This window comes from Colossoma macropomum, unplaced genomic scaffold (assembly GCF_904425465.1).
Source record: "Colossoma macropomum unplaced genomic scaffold, Colossoma_macropomum, whole genome shotgun sequence".
Lineage (NCBI taxonomy): Eukaryota > Metazoa > Chordata > Actinopteri > Characiformes > Serrasalmidae > Colossoma > Colossoma macropomum.
Genome location: NW_023494806.1, coordinates 28,526,372 through 28,546,991, shown reverse-complemented (window position 1 = coordinate 28,546,991; position 20,620 = coordinate 28,526,372). Strand labels below are relative to the sequence as shown.

The following is a 20,620-nucleotide window of genomic DNA, read 5'->3' as shown; positions in this document are numbered from 1 at the left end:
CCATGGGGCTGAGTATGATGGGTCAGTTTTGGTTTTGCTGCTGATGTTAGAACTCAGTGATATGATGAGAATCCATCAGGGAGGCTATCATGATCATACAGGTGGGTTCTTCTCTTTTTCTGACCGAGTGTTGACCTTTCTGTCCTGACCCGAAGGCTGAGCTGCACCGAGGGGGTGTATGAGGTATTTAAGTCTGCGCTGAATCTGATTGGCTGAGCAGAGCTGATCTCTCCCCCGTGTTAAAGCTGCTTTCTGATGTCAGGCTGACGCTGCAGCGATTTCTGGGAGTTTCTGGGGGGCTCTGGGTTTCTCTGTGGTCACTCGCAGGGTCAAAGGTCACATCCGTACTTTTGGTGGGGACCGTTGCCATGGCGAGGGAGCCGGAGACGAGTTCCTGTTCACACAGACTGAGAGACTCTCTCACGCAGACTGAGGGCTGCAGACAGAGAGAAACACCAAAGTAAAAGAATTCTAACAGAATTATTATAGATCTTCTGTAGTTTAATATCATATCAGATCAGAAAAGGAAGCCAGTGTGAAAAAACACACACAGAGACACACGTCTGACCAGGAGGGTCCCCATCACTGACCACCTGTTTAGACCTTAACCTGTAAACTAATCAAAGCGTCTTCTATTCACAGTAACATAATCTGATTACTTTTTGATTACACGTCTTTTTAAAGTCATGTACTCTGGACAAAGATACGTCTTTGAAGGTTCTTTAGAAGAGATAATGGTTCTATGTAGCACTCAAAATGGTTCCGCTACTGTTAGGATGTCAAACAATTAAAGAACCGTTTTAGTGCTATATGGAACCATTTTTAAAAATGTTCTATATAGAATCATATACAACACACATGCCATCAACCTGAAGAACTATTTCACCATGCAGAACCATTAAAGAATGCAAATAGGTCTTCATAGTTCTTCTATTTAGAACCATTGTCTTTACTAAAGAACTTTTTTCCAAGCTTCAGATGTCTGAATTTACCCACAGCAGCCATGAGTGGCATTAAAGCCAGTGTGGGAAAGTGAATATACACCACCGTTAGCTTGGTGCTAACATAACATTGCAAATCCCTAGCAGTAATTAGCAGTATAAAGACAAAGACCACTTAAAGAGAAGGCTTAATAAGGCGTAATGCTAAATAAGAGAGCTGCCAGTTTTACTCAGTTTTTCCTGGACAAGTTTTTCATTTGTTTTCTCAAGATCATGTGATATTTTATGTCATTATCACAGCAAAACTACTGCTGTTTTCTCCAGATCTCAAGTTATTTAGATCAGTATTGTGACACAATGGACAAAACTTCATCAACTTTTTTCAGATAACATTATTTGTTTTGTGAAAATGATATCGAGATTTATCCTGAGTCTGGTGCTCACCTTGGTGTGAGTTAGAGAGGAGGACTTGGTGATGCACTGCTGTCTGCATGAACGTCTGAAAGACGCCAGCCTGCTCTCAATCAGGTCCAGCTCCATTTGTCCCATCACCTGCAGTCACACAGCACAGTAAAGCACTGTCAGCCCTGCATCCATGTTTGACTTCATTTACAAAAACATTTTAAATGCAAAAAAGAAACACTTCTACATGAGGGACATTATGATGCCCTTTTTAAGTCTTATGAGGGCATTAGGAACTAATTAACAAGCTGCTTATTACTGCATTACTAAGCAGTAACTACAGTTGATTAAGCATTTTCTAGAGCATGTTAATTTGTGTATTATTTAAACACCAGAGATCAGTGGTGTTGGTCTTGATCTTGGGGATGAAGTGGAGCGTTTCTTGAGTCCAGTTGAGTGCAAAGCTCAATGATGTAGTAATAAGCAGCCAATTAATAATCAGTTACTGGCTTGTTAATTGAGAAACTCACCATTGGTTTAATAAGGCTTAATAAGGGTACAATAATGGAAATGAATCATGCAAAAGATTATAATTTAAATATTTACTTTTAAGTGCTCTGTAAAATGCTTAATTCACCCAAGATTCTGCTTAATAAAGTAGTAATGAGCAGCCAGTTACTGGCTTAATAAGCACATTACAGGTCTATTATAATGCCTCCCTATACTGAAGTATTTGAAATCCACCATAACAAGTAGCCTTCGTTTAAATCTTTGGTGAACTGTAAACATCCTAATTATGGCGAATACGTTGTTAAAAGTTAATTAGTGGAAGGTGTGTCCTCGTTAATGTGTCAGAGCCAATTGGGTGTGTGGTTGGTAGGCGGGGTATAAACAGCTGTATTTAATAGAAGGTGAATGTTTCTGTTAAGAGTTTCTCTCTTATGTTATTACACAGTGTTGAGTACACTTTATTCTGAGGAGGCGTGTCTGAACAGGTGCTGTACCTTCCTGGAGGTGAACGAGGTCGTGTGCACTTTGTTCCTGGACAGACTGGACTGTCTGCTGAGTGAAGACTCGCTGTTGGACGAGGAGAGACGACCTTTCCCCGAGATGTGGGACAGACACGATAAGCCGGGAACTTTCTCCGCCAGCGTCGCTCTGAGCTCACGCAAACACACAGGTAGAGTGTATTAAACATAAAAACATCTCCTAACACAGCAGCATTACAGCACAGTAGGGGCTGCATGAACTCTCAGACTAATAAATCCACTAGTGGGCGCTGTGGGCAGCTCTAGGCTAGTCTAGGACACTGCCTGAAGTACAGTAGCTGAATAAACTGGCAGGAAGAGTTTTTCTTCTGAAGTCAAAGAACCGAAGAGCCGTTTGACTTAAATGCAAACAACCAATAACTGTTTAACATAAGAGCTTGATAAAGCAGTTTCCATTTCCAGTCAGAGTGATAAACCCAGTGCAGGGAAGTGTGGAGATCCAGAGCCAGTTTACTGTGAGACTCTGAGAGCTGTGCTGATTTTAGTGTGCAGTTTACATCAGACAGTCTGAGTCTGAGTGTCTGAGACTGAAACTCACTGAACTACAACAGAAACTCTCCTCCATTCTAATGAGGTTCACTAAGGCTAAAGTTCACTAAAGCAGAGGAGGGTAGTCACTAGTTACGTTTACTCCAGTACTTGTACTTGATGGATTTTTACTCTGCAGAGTATTTCAAATCATAATACTTTTATTTCTACTCAAGTACATTAATGATTAAAGGAGTCTATTTTTACTCAGTTACAATTTAGCTGTTCATCTTTAGTTACGAAAGTCCGTTTTTGTGTTTAGTTTCATTCTGTTTTGTTGTTGACAACATCTGCGCTGCTTTGTGATTGGTCACATTTCTGACTTTAGAGCTTTGGTATTTTACTTTGGATTTACTAAGAAGCTCCACTGCAGTTCTATAGTTCTTTACTCAGTACTTAAGCAGTTTTTTGACCTTTTGAGTTTTTTGATACTTTTGTACTTTTACTCAAGTTGTTTTATTTAAAGGTACTTTTAGGCTGTTCTACCACTGGTGCTAAGAGCTCCCCCTTGTGGAGAACCTTCAGCCTGCTAAACTATGAGTGTGAGTTACAAGCCAAGTGACCTAAAACACATGACCGAACAGCCCTTTTCTGGGCAGTAGTTTTGATCTGTCAGAGGGGAAATAAACCTTAGAGAGTGTAACGTTACACTAAGGCGCTGTGATGAAGGTGGGTTTACCTGTATTTGGCATGTATGATGGCGTATATGAAGGGGTTGTAGACTGCGGATGCCTTGGCTATGACTGCTGGTACAGTTTTAGAGTACGGGTTGAGTAGGTGAGCATACCTGACACCAAAGGAGAGCTCTGGATTAACAGGCCAGTCACTGGTCATTTAGAAGTCATAGTTATTTTATGTACTTATTCACAATAAATATAAATACTTTGCTTCTCTTTTTGTATCCATGACACATAAATATAATTCTAATGCCAACAGTAATCAGGACAAACGCATTTGCAATGGTGAGTTTATTTCCTCCCAGTCTGAATTTAGTCCATGTTCATAGATACAGTGAGTCACACAGTGTCAGAAACCATATCGTCAAGTCTATTAGAGACACTGAACAACTTCACATGCTTTGAGGTTTGAAGATGAATTTGGCTTCATACTCATCACCTTCACTTTTCCATTCCACCTTAAATGATGCTGGACACACTGAATGCTAATTGGTGGGGTAAAAGCTTCCATTACCTGTGAGCTATATTAGCCTCGTAGCTCCAGTGCTAAAACTAAAGAATCAAACTTCAGACACCAAAAACATCCCAGCTGCTCAACTACCGTCGCGGTGAATTAGGTACATTTGTTTTTTAGCTGAACTTTCGGTTTAATCCCTCACCCGGCCCACGCGATGAGGGTCACACAGGCGTACGGGGCCCAGGACAGCACGTACACGGTGATGACCACAGCGGCGATTTTCGCCAGCTTCCACTCACTGCGGACACTGTGCCGGGGACGGGACACGTCCTGCTTCCTCATCTGAGAACCCAGCCTGGACACGTCCCTGTATATGTACATGAACATATGTACATGTAATATTAATAATATGACTCGTATATATTCTATATGAATATGTAAGAGTGTGAGTGACCTGCTGGCTCTGCGGACAGACAGGAACATGCAGATGTAGCAGTAGATGATGATCCCCAGCGGAGCGAAGAACACACAGCAGCAGAGCGCCAGCGTGTAGCTCCTGCTCCCCGCAGAGGGAGACACGTAATCCCACGTACACGACGTCATCAGACCCTCCGGCACGTAGGAACCTGCAGCCACACGCATAAACATATACCACTATAATCATAACGAAGCTACAACATGCATAAACACTGATGAACAGGCGCTGAAAGGGTGGGATTTCCGATGAAGTGCTGCTGGTGGAGGTAATATTTACATATTTTAGTGTGTTGAGACTTACTCCAGCCAATCAGAGGAGCGAGGCTCCAGGCCAGCGAGTAGACCCAGACGAGGATGATGGTGATGAAGGTTCTGATTTTGGAGTTCCACCGCATGGCCTTCAGCGGATGGGTGATGACCAGGTAACGGTCCACTGAGATGGCCAGCAGGGTTATCATAGATGTGATCCCGAACAGCGCTCCACAGAACGCATAGAGCTTACAGACTGCAGAGATTCACAGACCAGTACTTAATCAGAGCAGAGCAGACCGGTCAGAAGAGCTTAATGCAGCTCTGGATCCAGCAGTGGACCCAAACAGGAGTTAAGACCACAGATTTTATGGATGAGTCAGAAACGTTTTGAAAACAAACACTTATGTTACGTAAGTGTTTAAATCAGAGCTCAGTTTATGGTTTGCAGATGTTAAGGTCAGGCTGACCAATCAGAGCTCCATCATCAGTCCAGTGTGCATCACTATGGGAACCAGAAGAGCTCATCTCAACTGTCGCAGCACAAAAACACTTACACCACTGAGACTGTTTATAGATGTTTTCCCATGTGCTCAGTTTTAACAATGCACTGGACTTGATGTGAAGCTTCCACTGCGTTAAAACCTGCCACTGCTTTTTACTGTGAATGGAGCTTTACAGTGATTTCAGCAGCTGCAGATTAACATCACTGTAACATACGGCCTTCAGAGCTGCTTCACTGCTTCATAAAACACTCAAACAATACTATATGATAAGATGCACCAATGTTCAGTATCATCTAATTCATTATTAATAATAAGTTCATTAACTGTACAGTGACCCAGTAACAGCTCTGATTAACTAAAGGGTTTTAATGGATTTTAATAACATTAATACAGAAATCAGTTTAGTTTGCAGTCATTCTCGTGTTCAAACATGACTCATCCAATCAGATTCCAGAACCAGATCTGTGTTATTATAAGCATATTAAACCTTTCACTGCACCTATGAACTGTAATATTGTATAAAAATAGAGTGGGTTACCCAGCTCCCCCATTATCCACTGTGTGTGCAGGCAGTTGATGAAGAACAGCGGAGACTGCGTTAGCGCCATCAGCAGGTCACTGACCGCCAGGTTAATGATGAAGAAATTCGGCAACGTGCGCAACTTCCTGTTACTGAAACACACACATTGAAGTTCTTTATTCAGGTTCATATCTCAATATTTACAGTAATAAATGCCTGAATCTATTCAGACACATACAGAAGACCTGAAGGGAACGATGACCAGCAGTGTCCACTCACTGTCCACTCTAGTAGACACTCCTACCTTGTCGGTCCACCTTGTAGATGTAAAGTCAGAGACGATAGCTCATCTGCTGCTGCACAGTTTGTGTTGGTCATCCTCTAGTCCTTCATCAGTGGTCACAGGACGCTGCCCACAGGACGCTGTTGGCTGGATATTTTTGGTTGGTGGACTATTCTCAGTCCAGCAGTGACACTGAGGTGTTTAAAACTCCAGCAGCACTGCTGTGTCTGATCCACTCAGACCAGCACAACACACACTAACACACCACCACCACGTCAGTGTTACTGCAGTGCTGAGAATGATCCACCACCCAAATAGTACCTGCTCTGTGGGGGTCCATGGGGGTCCTGACCACTGAAGAACAGGGTAAAAAAGTATGCAGAGAAACAGATGGACTACAGTCTGTAACTGTAGAACTATAGTGAAGCTATACGGTCAGTGGAGCTGATAAAGTTGGACTTAATGAAGTTAGTGGTCAGAATATTTTCCTCCAAATGTGCCGACTTCCAACTACTAAAGATATGGAACGCCATTTTGTGAGAGCCCTGATGTCCAGTCTGTGTCTTTTGATGACCGAGGCGGCTGGAGTTTCCAAATCTAACAGTAAACTTTCTCCATCATGGAATCAGAGGAACAAATACGTTACGCTCTTCATTATGCAGTCATAATATCAGATATGCCAGCAGAAAACATAAATATGTCTAATAGATCTAATAATAAACACAGTTACAGCAGTGGAAATACACACACACTCATCTTCCATCATCATCCAACAAATTACAGATTATATTTTCAGATTATGGGAGAAAAAAGCAAAACTCATGAGCTCCGTGTCTGTAATGATGTATGTTTACTGCAGTATTTCAGTGGCCTGTGGATTATCTTATATATGTGTGTATATATATATATATATATACACACACACACATATGTATATATGTGTGTGTGTGTGTGTGTGTGTGTGTGTGTGTGTGTGTGCTGTAATCTCAGCGTTAGTGTGTGTGTATTAGGAGGGTAAACGGCAACAGCAGTGCTGACCCTAATGCTGGCTCTCCTGCTCCACTTTCAGGCCGCTGACCCAGATCACTGAGGCAGTTAAAGAGGATGTGATAACGCACAGCAGCCGGGCTGGACTGGAAAGGAGCTTTAGAAGATTTTACATGCTTTTAGCGGACCACCACCAGCCCCCCACACAGCCGTACTAACACAGTGGGCTGTAATGCGGGGCTCTGGGCACCAGAGGGCACCACCAGCATAATCACAATTAGAATAATAGTAAAATCTGCTTTTTGATTAACTGCAGTTCTGCGAGGAGTTTTGTTTTACACTGTCTTTAATGTGACACTTCACTAGTCTACATTCATCCCCAGCATAACTGAACCTCAGAACATGAACAGAAGTAAAAAAACACCAGATGTTTTTCACAAAGGCAGGAAACGCTGACTGTGATGTCAGTGATAAGGCTGTGAGTGAGTCGTGAGCAGAGTGACCGTCCCGTCGCTGGTGTGGCTGTTAATGTTTTATTCTGATGTAGGTCAGTGTTGAACCATCTTGTGTATGTAAATGATGAAAAGCTCTCTGGAGGGATGTGACATCATTACATCTAAACAACAACACCGAATCGTAAGTCAGGAGCAGCTGAACTCATCAGGGCTCCTGCTACATCAGCAGGATGGAGTCTTTAGCTTTAGAATGACTGCTAATTTGAATGTTTCCTTTATGGGTCGAGTGTTTTGAACCACACACTGACGCTGCTGGGTCATCTTTGGTTCTGCCTACAAGCTTTTTACCCTGCTGAAAAGCTCGTGCTAAACTCAGAGACGTCAGTCAGACGGCAGAAATATGAACATGCTTTTAACTGCTAGCATAAAGCTAGCATGCTCTCAGTGGAAATAAATGCAACTACCAAAGAGCACGTTAGCTAGAACTAGAACCCTAAATCAGAATTTAATAACTCAGACCTCAGTAAATATATATCCCAATTATTATTTGAATGATTATCTTGTTTTAATCAAAAATGACATTAAACATTAATTTCAGTCGTAGTTCAGTACAATAAATATTAGGTGATTTTTATTTTTTTGGCCATAATATTGCTTTGATATTAAATGTTGTGTGACTGTATCTGGTATTGCTATCAAACTCAGATTTTAGTTTTGTTGTTTATCTGTTTGCTCTATTTGTATCGTTGTTGTTGTTGTTGTTTAGTGTAACACCAGCGTGACTGACTGAAATGTAGTTTACCCAAAAGGAAAACGAAGTTCCTCTAATCCTACCACTCTTACTAAAGCCTGAAGCCCAAACCCTGCTGGGGGACCCACAGTGCCCCCAAACTCCCCCAGACTGACCTGCAGAAAGCAAAAATGACCAGTGTGTTTCCAGCCACTCCCAGAGTTCCCACCATGAGGATGATGAAGGCCAGCGTGTAGTGCACATGGTCAGGAACGTCCACTTTCCTAAAGAGGAGGTGCTTCTGCAGCTCCATCATCTCCAGCATCTTCATCACCGAGAGATGAAACACAAAAAGATCAAAGAGCTGACCACCCAGCACTGAGGGAAGTAAAGCACAACACCCTAAACACCTGTCCATCATCCAGCCTCCCGCTGAGGTGAGCTGTCATTATAAGAATACTGTAAACGCACATTAAAACATACAGTATCATCAGCTTTGCTGTGGAACTGAAAGCAGCAAAGAATCGTGATCTCCACCGTGGTTTCACTTTTTCAGTTTCCATTAATTAAATATTAAAGCTTCATTAATATCTGAGTTAGTTAGCATTAGATTAGCTACTTTATGCTAGCAGGCTGTCTGATAGCAGGCTAGCTTACTGAGCACAACCTGTACCAACATAAAACAGCGCAGGTTAGTCCTGTGAGCTTCATTAGAGGAATAGATTCGTCAGATTTAAATGTGGAACCTTTCATGTTTTTAATATTCTGTCTCTCTTTTTTTGTAAATATCTGATGGAATGGAACTCAGTCCCCCTGCCATGTTAGCGCCCGGCTGGCAGTGCTGCACGTTCACGTCCTACTGTAGAGAAGAGAGGAGAAACAGAGCACATGGGCCAGGATGAGGGCTTTACTCTATTGTCTGTAATCTGTCCATCAGGGCCGAGACAGATGGAGGTCATAGAGAGAGAGAGAGAGAGAGAGAGAGAGGGAGAGGGAGAGAGAGAGAGAGAGAGAGAGAGAGAGAGAGGGAGAGAGAGAGAGAGAGAGAGAGGGAGAGGAAGAGAGAGAGAGAGAGAGACAGAGACAGAGAGAGAGAGAGAGGGAGAGAGAGAGAGAGAGAGAGAGAGAGAGAGGAAGAGAGAGAGAGAGAGAGAGACAGAGAGAGAGAGAGAGGAGAGAGAGAGAGAGAGAGAGAGAGAGGGAGAGAGAGAGCGAGAGAGAGAGAGAGAGAGAGACAGAGAGAGAGAATGAGGGAGAGAGAGAGAGACAGAGACACCTCCTCCACACCTCCTCTACACCTCCTCCACCCTCTACACCTCCTCCATCCTCTACACCTCCTCCACACCTCCTCTACACCTCTTCCACACTTCCTCCATCCTCTACACCTCCTCCATACCTCCTCCATCCTCTACACCTCCTCCACACCACCTCCACACTTCCTCCATCCTCTACACCTCCTCTACACCTCGTCCACACTCCTCCACACTTCCTCCATCCTCTACACCTCCTCTACACTTCCTCCATCCTCTACACCTCCTCCACACCTCCTCCACACTTCCTCCATCCTCTACACCTCCTCCACACCTCCTCCATCCTCTATACTTCCTCCACACCTCCTCCTGACCTCCTCCATCCTTCACACCTCCTCCAGATCTCCTCACCTCCTCTAGCCACTCCAAAATACATTTCAAGCTTTGGCTCCAGAGCTGACTCTCTGAGGGGACATCAGAAATAAATGGGAGTCTTACTTGGAAAGGATGTGGTTATTCAGAAACATAACGAAACGTGCAGCTTTATGATTTTATGTACAGAAAATGTAAAAACATATGGAACGTTTTATGATTCAACCTGTTAATTGTCACCCCTTTTTTGCCTGTAATGGTGTACCCACAGTAAAGGGTGGCACTGTTCCCAAAAAGACCAGGCTACAGTCATGATCTTGGTCTCATTTGAAAGGGAACAATATCAGATTTTTCCCAACCATCAGAATAATTGTATGAAACACTAATACAGAGTATCAGAGGCTAGAATGGAGTTTATTTCTGACTCCTGCACCTCATGGTGCTTATTGCAAATGACAATCGTAACTGTAAAGGATCATAAAATGGTTTGCGGGTTTTGAGTCCTGAGATTTCAAGCTTTTAAACCGTATATTGCATCAGTGATCCAGAGAAGGTTAATTGTTAATTTGTGAAGATAACCACAAGCACAGAAACCCTCCAGATGTGCTGCGGAGGAGTAGAGCTGCACATCAGTACAAGTTCAAGTGGACCTTATTGTCATTCTTTAATATAACTTGTTTACAGTGCAATGAAACGTCATTCTTCAGGCCCCATAACATACAATAATGGGATACATAATATAGCATATGTATGGTTTTTATTGGGGACATTCCAGTACTCTGTTTTTTTTAATTGTTCATGTTGTGTTCATGTTTATGAAGGCAACTTACTAAACACATTTTTTTCATTTCCTCAGCATTAGCAAACATTCAGTGCAGCGCAGCACATCATTTGCAGTAATTGCATGAATGTTTCTGCCTTGATATGTGTTGACATATAATCAGAATACTGCACTACCAGAGCTGTTCTGCAAACCTAAAAAGTCACCTGCACGCTGCAGCTCTGGCCTTAGCTAAGAGCTAGGCTAACTGACTAGATGAATTTCATGCTCGAGTTTAATGAAGAGCCCAAAAATGCATGCTTTCAGATTTTGCCATTGAAAAAAGCTGGGAAATGCTTACACGGGCACTTCAGTCCAGCAGGTGGCGGTATACTGTATGGAAGAACATCACAAGCATGTGCAAAGGAGTGCAAAGTTGTCATGAAGGCATCTCACAATGGTACAATGGCTATTTCTATTGAGGAGAACGTTCAGACTACAATAAAGTAAATCGGAATTTAATAAACACTAAATTAAACTGAGTGCCCATAATTCAGTGTTACCCAGGTGTGAACAACAGGTGGCCTGAGATCTCAGCAGCGCTAAAGAGAACCGAACCCCTGTTAAGTTTAGAGCTCACACTGTGAACACTAAAAGCAGTACAGCAGTTCTAAAGGCAGTGGTTCAGTGTAAAGGTTCTACCTGCTGCGCTTCAGATGATCGTAGACAGTAGCGCCCTGCTCCTCTTCCTCATATCTTCATCACCCTGCTCCACCCTGAACTGCGCTCTGCGTTCGTGGTCTGTGTAATCCAGGCGGCAGTGATCTCTCTCAGCGAGTGAGGGGAAGCGGAGCTCTGTGTGGGTGAGATTTGAACGTGTGGGATTATATTTGTCTCTGCGTAATCCCTGTATCCTGATACCGCAGTGGACGTGCAGACAATAACAGCGCTAATCTAGTTCCCCACTCACCACATCACAGCGGCCAGACTCACAGCGGCCAGACTCTGCTCACACTTCCACCGCGAGCTCAGAGGAGAAGAGCTCGTCCTAGACATTCAGGTTCACAGCATCATAGTGAGGACATAACAGAGGAAACTTGACACCTATGACTTGATACCTCCCTTTAGCAAGGGAGGTCAGAAGCCACCAGTGAGGAACTCTCAGGACCTTCTAGGTGTTCAGGGAAGGCCTAATGACTTCAAGACTTGTTGTGTTTAAACTGTGTAAGTATTGTAGTAATACTCTTCTTTCAGTGTTGAAACAAATGAGTCAAATTCTTGAAACAGAAAATCATCCAATCAGGATTGTTCTCTCTGTGGTAGATAGAGCTGAGCAAGCTCTCCCATTGGTTAGGACTTCAGGATCTGGATTGAAGGCCTTACACGCTAGATTAACTACCACCATAACTAGGAAGTGACAAAGGAATCAACCAATCACACTCTGATTTACAAGAAGTGGAATCAAAAAATATCACTCTAGTCCTTCTGGAGGTTCTAGATACATTACTGACTGTGAATATGAGCTGTAGTCTAAGCAGTGTTCCGGTTAGTTGTTAGGAATGTTAAACAGTGGCAGCAGCTCTACGCAGGACTCTTTACTGAAAGAGTCACTATAAAACTGACACATACAAACTCAGATATATGATAATGACTGACGCAAGATTCAGAATAAACACATGGAATGACTTTTAGAGCTTCAAGCTCTAAATGTCCATGTTTAGTCTAGAACCCCCTTTAGAAACTCAAGACTCAACTGAGACTCTCATGCAGCGACTCACGAACATCTCAGGTGTGTCGTGTGTCGGGTGCAGCATCTGTCCATCATTCCCTTACAAGTTTGCCCTAAGCATGTCCTCGATTTGTTGGTTCTCTCAGATGGAGGGATTTTCTGAGAAAGAGAAAGATAGATTAGACTGAACTGTCCGTTCTTTCTGAGCTCTTCTGGACGCTCGGCTGGAAATCCACGCAGCGGGGATAAAGCGCACAAACGCACTCGCGTAATTCACAATCTACCCAAAGTTTGCAGGGAAAGCCGCTCAGTTTTAATCTTTTGTGTTCTTAGGATTAATCTGACCGCTGGTCAAGAAGTATTGTCACACACTCTTTCTGTTTTTAGGTCAGTTGAACAGTTACTGTGATTACTCGCAGATTCATTTTTGAGCTTAGGCAGCCAAGAGAGATGATTCTCAGAAAGCAGGAACAAAATGAACATTTGAAATTACAGTGATGAACTGAGTTATGAAGACTTTAATCTGCACTCCCCCCGACCACAGGCCTGGTGACCCCACACTATGCCCACTGTGCTTTCCTTCATCTAGCATAGCTTATTCTACTCTTTAACTAACTAACAGCAACCACTAACCCTAGCAAGCAATTGAAATATGCTAGCAACCACCAAGCAACACCCTAGCAACCACTTGGGAAACGCTAGCAGCAGCCTAGAAATCACTTGGGATGTGCTAGTAACCACCTAGCAACACCCTCACAACCATTTGGGGTTCCCTAGCAACCACCTAGCAACACCTTAGCAACCACTTGAGATACCCTAGCAACCACATAGCAACACCCTAGCAATCACACAGGGAACCCTGTTAACCACCTGACAACATCCCAGCAGCCTCTTAGAATACCAAAGCAACCACCTAGCAACAACTTATTTTGGTTTTCAAATGGATATTCATGAGCGCCCTCTAGTGTGGTCTTGGTGAGGGCTGCGTTGATGTGGCCTGTTATCCTTTGATAAGGTCCCTGGTCCTGGCCTAGCCCCTTGAGATCCAGGCTAGGACCGGTCAGAGTGGAGGAGTTTGTTACAGCCGCTTGACCAACATAGTGGAGAAGAAGATATTCAGGGTTGGAGTGAAGAGTTAAAATGCTTTGGTACAAGAGAAACTGTAGATCAGCAAATTATCTCCTTCAGAAAAGTGAGTATGACCACAGCATCATCTCACCAGGTCAGTCTCTTACCCTCTACATCCACACGTTAGTGAGGTCACCAAAATGGAGGACCACAGCACCCAGGACCCCCTTTGGGCTCATTTACGTAAATAGCGTAGAGTAAAAGCGTATGTGAATGAAGACAACAGAGTGGACACTGCAGCTTACAATCCAAGGTCTGAAAGTCTTCATTTTATTTCAGAAATAATAAATCATAAGTCACATCTTAGATGGCAAAAATGAGAGGCTTTTTGAGCATCAAGGCATAAAGTTTGTCTCTTGAGATTTTGACCTTTACATAGAGAAACAGCACAAATAACAGGAGCTCTAAAAACACAGGAATCTTTGGGATTTTCAAGCTGTTGTAGCTATTAGGAGCAGAGGAAGGCAGGGAAACGACCGAGAAAATGTGGAGATTAAAAAAAAGAAAACTCAAAAATACATAAATTACTTTTCTGCTACTATCAGCCTAAACACACACAGCACAAACCAACATTAGCAAACTGTAACGCTAAAACACACACAGGTCTGAGGAACATAGAGGAACTTCATCAGATTCTCCACACAGAGAAAAAATAACATTGTTTTTAAAAATTCTCCTCTAAAGCTTCTATATTTCATGATGAACTTTGATATCAAATAAAGCTCGTACAAAAAAAAACACAGTCATTTCTCCAAAACTGTCCTCCATGACAAAGAAGACATGGTCAGGAAGAAGCTGAGGTCATCAGTGGTCAGCTGTTTTAGCTCTTTCATCAGATTCAGGAATCAACATTATAATTACAGATGTCTTAAGTCTAACTACTGATCTTTACTATTCCAGCTGCTGCAGTGCAGGGTTTTGGTCTTCAGTTGGTTCAGGTGTTCTACTTTAGTAGAGGTTTGGTCTTCAGTTGGTTCAGGTGTTCTACTTTAGTAGAGGTTTGGTCTTCAGTTGGTTCAGGTGTTCTACTTTAGTAGAGGTTTGGTCTTCAGTTGGTTCAGGTGTTCTACTTTAGTAGAGGTTTGGTCTTCAGTTGGTTCAGGTGTTCTACTTTAGTAGAGGTTTGGTCTTCAGTTGTTTTGAGTCACAGATATTGAGGTTGTTGTATAATGTTTTTAGTTGTAGTTGTATATGTTGTTGTCCTCAGTTGGTGCAGGTGTTGATGTTCTTGCCGTCGGCAGCGTCCTCCACCAGAGAAACGTGGTAGTCGGTAGACAGAGTGAAGTGTGAAACACAGCCTACTAACCCTGCCAGGTACTGCCTGCTGGTGTGCAGGGCGATCTCCTTCATCCCACCTGCAGAAAGACCACCACCACCATCATCATCACTTTTTTCTAACAGTAGGTCCACTGAGCATAGTGGAGAAATCAGGCCAGGTGGTGTGGTAACACAGTTAAGAGCAGATTACAGTTTGATAAGTATCAAAATACTGTCATATGTAAAAAAGATTTTTCCATACCAACGTAAAGATCTCCGTTAATGTTGAGCTGCCTCATCTTGCCTGGCGATCTGCCTGTTTTAGCCCCGTAATCATCCACAGTCAGTTTACCAAACTGCCCATCCCTGCAGGGAGAGAGAGAGAAAGACAGAGAGAGAGAGAGAGAGATTGCTGTACAGTTTCTCGACCATAGAGTAGGGTAAATCCAGCTCAAATCACCAGTCTTCACTGACCGTCTCAGATTTGCAGAATTATTTTAGGAAATAATGTGTCCAGTATCTTCTGTTTTGGTAGTTAAACACAATTTAAAGCAAAACAATAATCCCTGAATATTTCATACATCCAACCCAAACAGTTCAGATGTTATGACTCCAAAGCACCCATTTCAATGGAGCCCATTTTAAAGCCTCTATATACCACCATCTACTGGGAACATTAACATCATTTCCAAAATGAAGCAGATTTGTCAGTCTGGAGATCATCAGTGATTTCTGACCCAGTAACTCCTACGTCCATCCTGGAGGAGTTTCTACAGTACAGTAAGTAACAGCAGAAGTAGAAGTCTTCTCTGACCTGACAGCTTTCACTCGGTGCCACTTCCCATCACTGAAGGTTCCGTTTACCACAATAACCGCAGCACCGCTGCCCAGATTATAACTGCAAAGGACACAGGACAGTCAGCATCACACCAGGGACTGTGTGTACATTCTGTTTGTGTTCATTCAAACACATGGACATCCAAATTCATCTTAGTGTTCAGTTATTCAGTCAGGTGCTTCAACAAAGCATGTGTAGTGGAATTAAATAAAGAAATAAATGGTGTATGATGTGTAAACTGCAGCGAATTGAACTGATATTGCATCCACTGCTAACCCTTATGAACACGTCTAATCACACTCACAGCAATAAAAGAATGTTAAACTTACTCTTTTCTTTTTAAAGTTCATAACAGCATGTAAAATTTCCTTGTTAAGATATTTAAATATTATGTCCATAATGTGGACATTTGAATGGTGAGAATGTTTAAGTTTATGTCCTGCTGTGTGGATGTGTGGGGGTGCTTTCACCTGAACATTAGCGCCCCGTCCTGCAGTCCCAGAGACAGGAAGTCACTGTTAGCTCTCATTGGGCTGGATCCTCTCCACATCAGCAGCCCGTCTGCAGACGTGCTCTTAAAGCGCATGAACACATTCGTCCTGGAGCCGGAAACCCTGCAGAGAGGAACGTACAGACACTCAAACCTGCAGTCAGTCACGCTAAACTAAACTCAAACATGTACACACTCTTACAATCCCATTTACTTACTAACACACACTCTCACACAGACTCATTCAGGCTCTGAAACTCAAGGGGGCGATAGAGGACCAATCAGAACATCCATAAATGGGATCTGCTGCTATTCCGACAGATGGAGAACAAATTTAAAGTATCTGTAAATGGGATCTATTGTATTTAACAGGTAGACGAAATTTAGAGCTTCCATAAATGGGAATTACTGTTATTCCAACAGATCAACAGTAACAGGATCAACTCTTCATTCAATGCGTAGAGAATAAACCAGAATCTGATGTGGACTTTTTCTTAGGATCAGACCATCTGTAAACTGGATCCACTGTTATGGTGTTCCCCAGGGGTCAATACTTGGGCCACTTTTATTCAGTATGTGTATAGCTTATTGCATTTAATGTCACTTAATTTTGCAGCAGTCAAATTTCATTCAAATGTAGACTACTGGCATTCTGGGTACAGAGATCTGCTCATCCACTCAGATTTCCACGTTATGATTCTGAAGAATAGCCTTCCTCAGTCACTTCCTCAAAACTACAAGAATCCAGTTTAGTTTTTCTTCTTTGTAGGTTCCTATTGTTGGTTGTGCTGTTTTCAGTCCAGTCCTGCCCGTTTAAAGGTGCTAGTGGGGTCTGTAAGGTGAACGATCAGAAAGGCTTAGAGTTTTACCTTTTGAGAATATCTCGACTGTCATAGGTCAGATAGCTGCGCCCGGTAAACTGAGGGATTTCAATAGCCTCGGTCACAGCTACAGAGAGAGAGAGAAGAGGGAGGGTGAAAATATACAAAAGCCCACCAGGTGGCAGCATGAAACTATTAAACTAAGATAAAAACATGCTTCAAAATGAAACTTGAAGAGTGAGACGTCTGAGACTGAACAGTCGTTTTTTTTAAACTGGTCCCAGAGACCCTCAGACAGTCCAGGACTTTTGCTCTGACATAACTTGCCACACAGGCATGGGGCAAAAATGTGGACCATCTGGGGGTCCCTGAGGACCACTGAGACAGACGACGTCTTCATGTTTGTGTGGGTGTGTTCCAGCACTTACTGTTTAGGCAATAATTTCCGCACTCTGGGCAATGAAAGCACAAAACAGAATAAAAGAAGCTTAAGAAAGACTTTGTAGTGTTTGTGGCGAGGATGAAGTCTGCAGAGTCACACAGTGAACACCATCAGCATCAGGAGTGTGTTAGAGCGACAAGCAGTGCTTCAACACAAAACACTACAAATCAACTCAATTTAAAGGTCTGTGACTTAATTAGTGGTTAATCTGAGAAGATATCATATCTAAGAAGTTTTAATAAGGTAGCTTTGTCTCCTGTGGGGAAGTGAAGATCAAAGGAATGCAGATAAGACTGAGTAAAGTGTGTGTGTGTTTGTTTTTGTGTGTATTTATATAATATATGGGTGTTTTCTCACCTTTCTGGCAGTGTTTTCCATCGTAGCCCAGCGCGCAGTCGCAGTCGTACCCGTCCCGTTTGGGCCTGCAGGTTCCTCCGTTAGCGCAGGGGTTCTCCACACAGGGGTGTAGAGCATTCAGGACATTTACCCCTCCTGCCTGCCCCGTTGCCACGGCAACCGCACGATCATTCAGTGTTATCTACAGGAAAGATTCTTAATTTCACTGAAACTTTACAGAGGTCAGTTTCTCAACTCAACCCTCAGCACCAAGCTTACAATCCAAACCCCACAAACCCAGCTGGAGCCGAGAGAACTCAGTCTGACCCCGACTGTGGACCAACGGCTGTTAATCACAATGAAAGTAGAGGCAGAATAAAGAAACCTAAAGCGGGCTACAATACGATGAAGGTGGAGCTCCGGGGGAGGATGTGCACCTTCTGAATGGCTCCACTGAAAGCTCTGAGGACTCCAGCGCTGCTCTTGGTCGCGTCGTAATCAGGAACTCCGCCGATGTGGAGCGGAGAACTGCACTTAATCTGAGTGAAGGCACCCTGAGGAGTCACACAGACACACACAGACTCTGTGTTACTCTGCTGTGATTCGGTACGGAACCTCACTGCAATTAAACCCTTTTAATCTTAAACTCAACCCTAACCGCAACCCAGGCTTCACTCAGAGCCGTAACCAAAGATACGGAGATAAATATTCACGTTACATACTTGATTATTCAAATGTTCATAAATGATGTTTAGTACACACACACACACACACACACACACACACATACGCACACACACATACGCACACACACACACACACACACACGCACACACACACACACACACACACACACATACGCACACACACATACGCACACACACACACACACACACACACGCACACACACACACACACACACACACACACATACACACACACACACACACACACATACACACACACACACACACACATACGCACACACACACACACACACACACACACACACACATACACACAGACACACACACACACATACGCACACACACATACGCACACACACACACACACACACACACACACACACCCACACACATACACACATACACACAGACACACACACACATACACACACACACACACAGCGGGCTCTCAGTTCAGAGAAAGTGTGCTATGAAGTGAATGAGCTGATCTGACCTCAGCACTGCCCTCTACTGGCCGCTGCTCGTCCACCTGCAGGATTCCATTTTTAGCCGTGCGGGACACACGGAGCTCATGCCACTCATTCATACTGACCGGCTCCTCACTCCTGAAACACACACACACACACACACACACACACACATATATATATATATATATATACAGGTACATATACATACAGGTATACTTACACTGTATGGACAAAAGTATTGGGACACCTACACATCACACCTACAGGAGCTTGTATGAATCCCATTCTAAATCCATAGGCATTAATATGGAGTTGGTCCCCCTTTGCAGCTCTAACAGCTTCCAGTCTTCTGGGAAGCTTCTACAAGATGCTGGAGTGTCTGTGGGAATTTTTGTCCATTCATCCAGAAAAGTCAGACACTGATGTTGGACAAGAGGGCCTGACTCACAACGTCCGCTTTAGTTCATCCTAATAATTCAGTGAGCTCTTCAGACCCATCCTTTCACCAATGTGTGTAAAGGCAGGCTGCATGGCTGGGGGCTTGATTCTATACACCTGTAGCAATGAGACTGAATACCTGAGTTCAATGATTAAGAAGTTCGTCCCAATACTTTTGTCCATATAATGTGTATATATATATATACACTCTGCACAAATGCAGCTACGACCACAGAGCTTATATTTATCCTAAAGGAACACGAGTTCCAGTTTTTTCCTGGTCTTTCTCCAGTCCACATGCTTTTCCAGTTTTGTCTCAGCCAGTTTGCACCTTTGTCCCAAACATTTTCCCAGGCGTTTTTCCAGTTGTGTTGCATTCTTTTTCCAAAATTCCTCCAGTGTTGTCCCAGACTTTTGGTAGTTTTATCCTTTTCTTTTTATAGTTAAGGTCCAGACTTTTTTCAGCTTTGTCCCAAACTTTTTTCCCAAACTTATTTGTTTTTCCCAGACTTTTTCCAGTTTTGTTTCCAACTTTTCCCAGTTTTGTCACACTCATTGATCCAAATTTCTTCCAAAGTTGTTTGAGACTTTTTACAGTTTTATCCCAGATTTTTTTTCCAAACTTTTTCTACTTTGTCCTAAACTTTATGTACTTTTGTCCCAGACTTTTCCAGCTTTGTCCCAAACACTTTCCTAGACTTTTTTCCCAGTTTTGTCCGAACCTTTTTTCTAAATTTCTTCCAGTTTTTCCCAGACTGTTTGTATTGTTGTCCCAGATTTTTAACAGTTTTGACCCAGACTTTGTTCCAGATTTGTCCCGTGATTTTACAGGTTTGTCCGAGACTTTTTCCTGATTTATCTCAGCTTTATTTTTACTTTTGTTCCAGGAGCTCCTCACTAGTCCATGTGTTCTGGACTGTAAATAAGCTCACTGTCCAGGAAAGGGCAAATAAGATAATAAAGTTTTCATCTGCCTGCAGCTCTGAAATGAACAGCACACTTTAAGGAAGCTGGCTGTGCTGTAAACAATCACAATAAGCAGATGAACAGATCTAACGTATAACTGTAACTCTGTAACTCCACAGCTGACAGGTAGCTGTCTCACCTGATGATGGCGGGTCCGGAGCCGCAGTCGAAGCGGAACTCCACGTATCCCCCCACCAGGTTGATGGACAGGAAGTCCTGACTGGCTGTATCATCGCTGTAGAGCAGCGTCCCGTCCGGATTGGTCGGCTGGAAGATGATCTCAAACTCCATGAAGGACAGGTAGGTTTGAGAGGACTGAGGCCAGGGGGCGCTAGCGTACGACTGCAGACTCTCA

The 20,620-nt window shown here is 43.2% G+C and overlaps 2 protein-coding genes across 2 annotated transcripts in view; both read right to left on the bottom strand.

The window, feature by feature from the left end:
- Positions 1-187: 187 nt before the first annotated feature.
- On the bottom strand, positions 188-8,577 carry opn4xb (opsin 4xb). The gene is made up of 9 exons (XM_036598265.1): positions 8,438-8,577; positions 5,825-5,958; positions 4,833-5,036; positions 4,509-4,680; positions 4,257-4,421; positions 3,600-3,707; positions 2,348-2,501; positions 1,386-1,493; positions 188-436 (listed from the first exon to the last, which is right to left on the bottom strand). The coding sequence occupies exons 1-9, from the start codon at positions 8,575-8,577 to the stop codon at positions 188-190; spliced, it is 1,434 nt and encodes a 477-aa protein (XP_036454158.1).
- A 6,126-nt stretch (positions 8,578-14,703) lies between these two features.
- The window catches only part of LOC118827329 (pikachurin), a 23,891-nt gene continuing 17,974 nt past the window's right edge, over positions 14,704-20,620 (bottom strand). The window contains 10 exon segments of the mRNA XM_036598652.1: positions 14,704-14,855; positions 15,020-15,123; positions 15,572-15,655; positions 16,066-16,209; positions 16,955-17,033; positions 17,335-17,358; positions 17,706-17,886; positions 18,122-18,238; positions 18,885-18,996; positions 20,405-20,620. The exon segment at positions 20,405-20,620 is cut by the window's right edge and continues 28 nt beyond it. Of these exon segments, the coding sequence (XP_036454545.1) occupies positions 14,704-14,855; positions 15,020-15,123; positions 15,572-15,655; positions 16,066-16,209; positions 16,955-17,033; positions 17,335-17,358; positions 17,706-17,886; positions 18,122-18,238; positions 18,885-18,996; positions 20,405-20,620 (1,213 nt within the window).

Excerpts from the sequence above, each read along its gene's own strand:
- opn4xb (XM_036598265.1), bottom strand. The coding sequence starts at position 8,577 with ATGATGGAGCTGCAGAAGCACCTCCTCTTTAGGAAAGTGGACGTTCCT. Across the intron at positions 3,708-4,256 it reads ACCCTCATCGCGTGGGCCGG|GTATGCTCACCTACTCAACC; the intron begins GTGAGGGATTAA and ends CTTTGGTGTCAG. Across the intron at positions 2,502-3,599 it reads ATCATACATGCCAAATACAG|AGCGACGCTGGCGGAGAAAG; the intron begins GTAAACCCACCT and ends GCGTGAGCTCAG.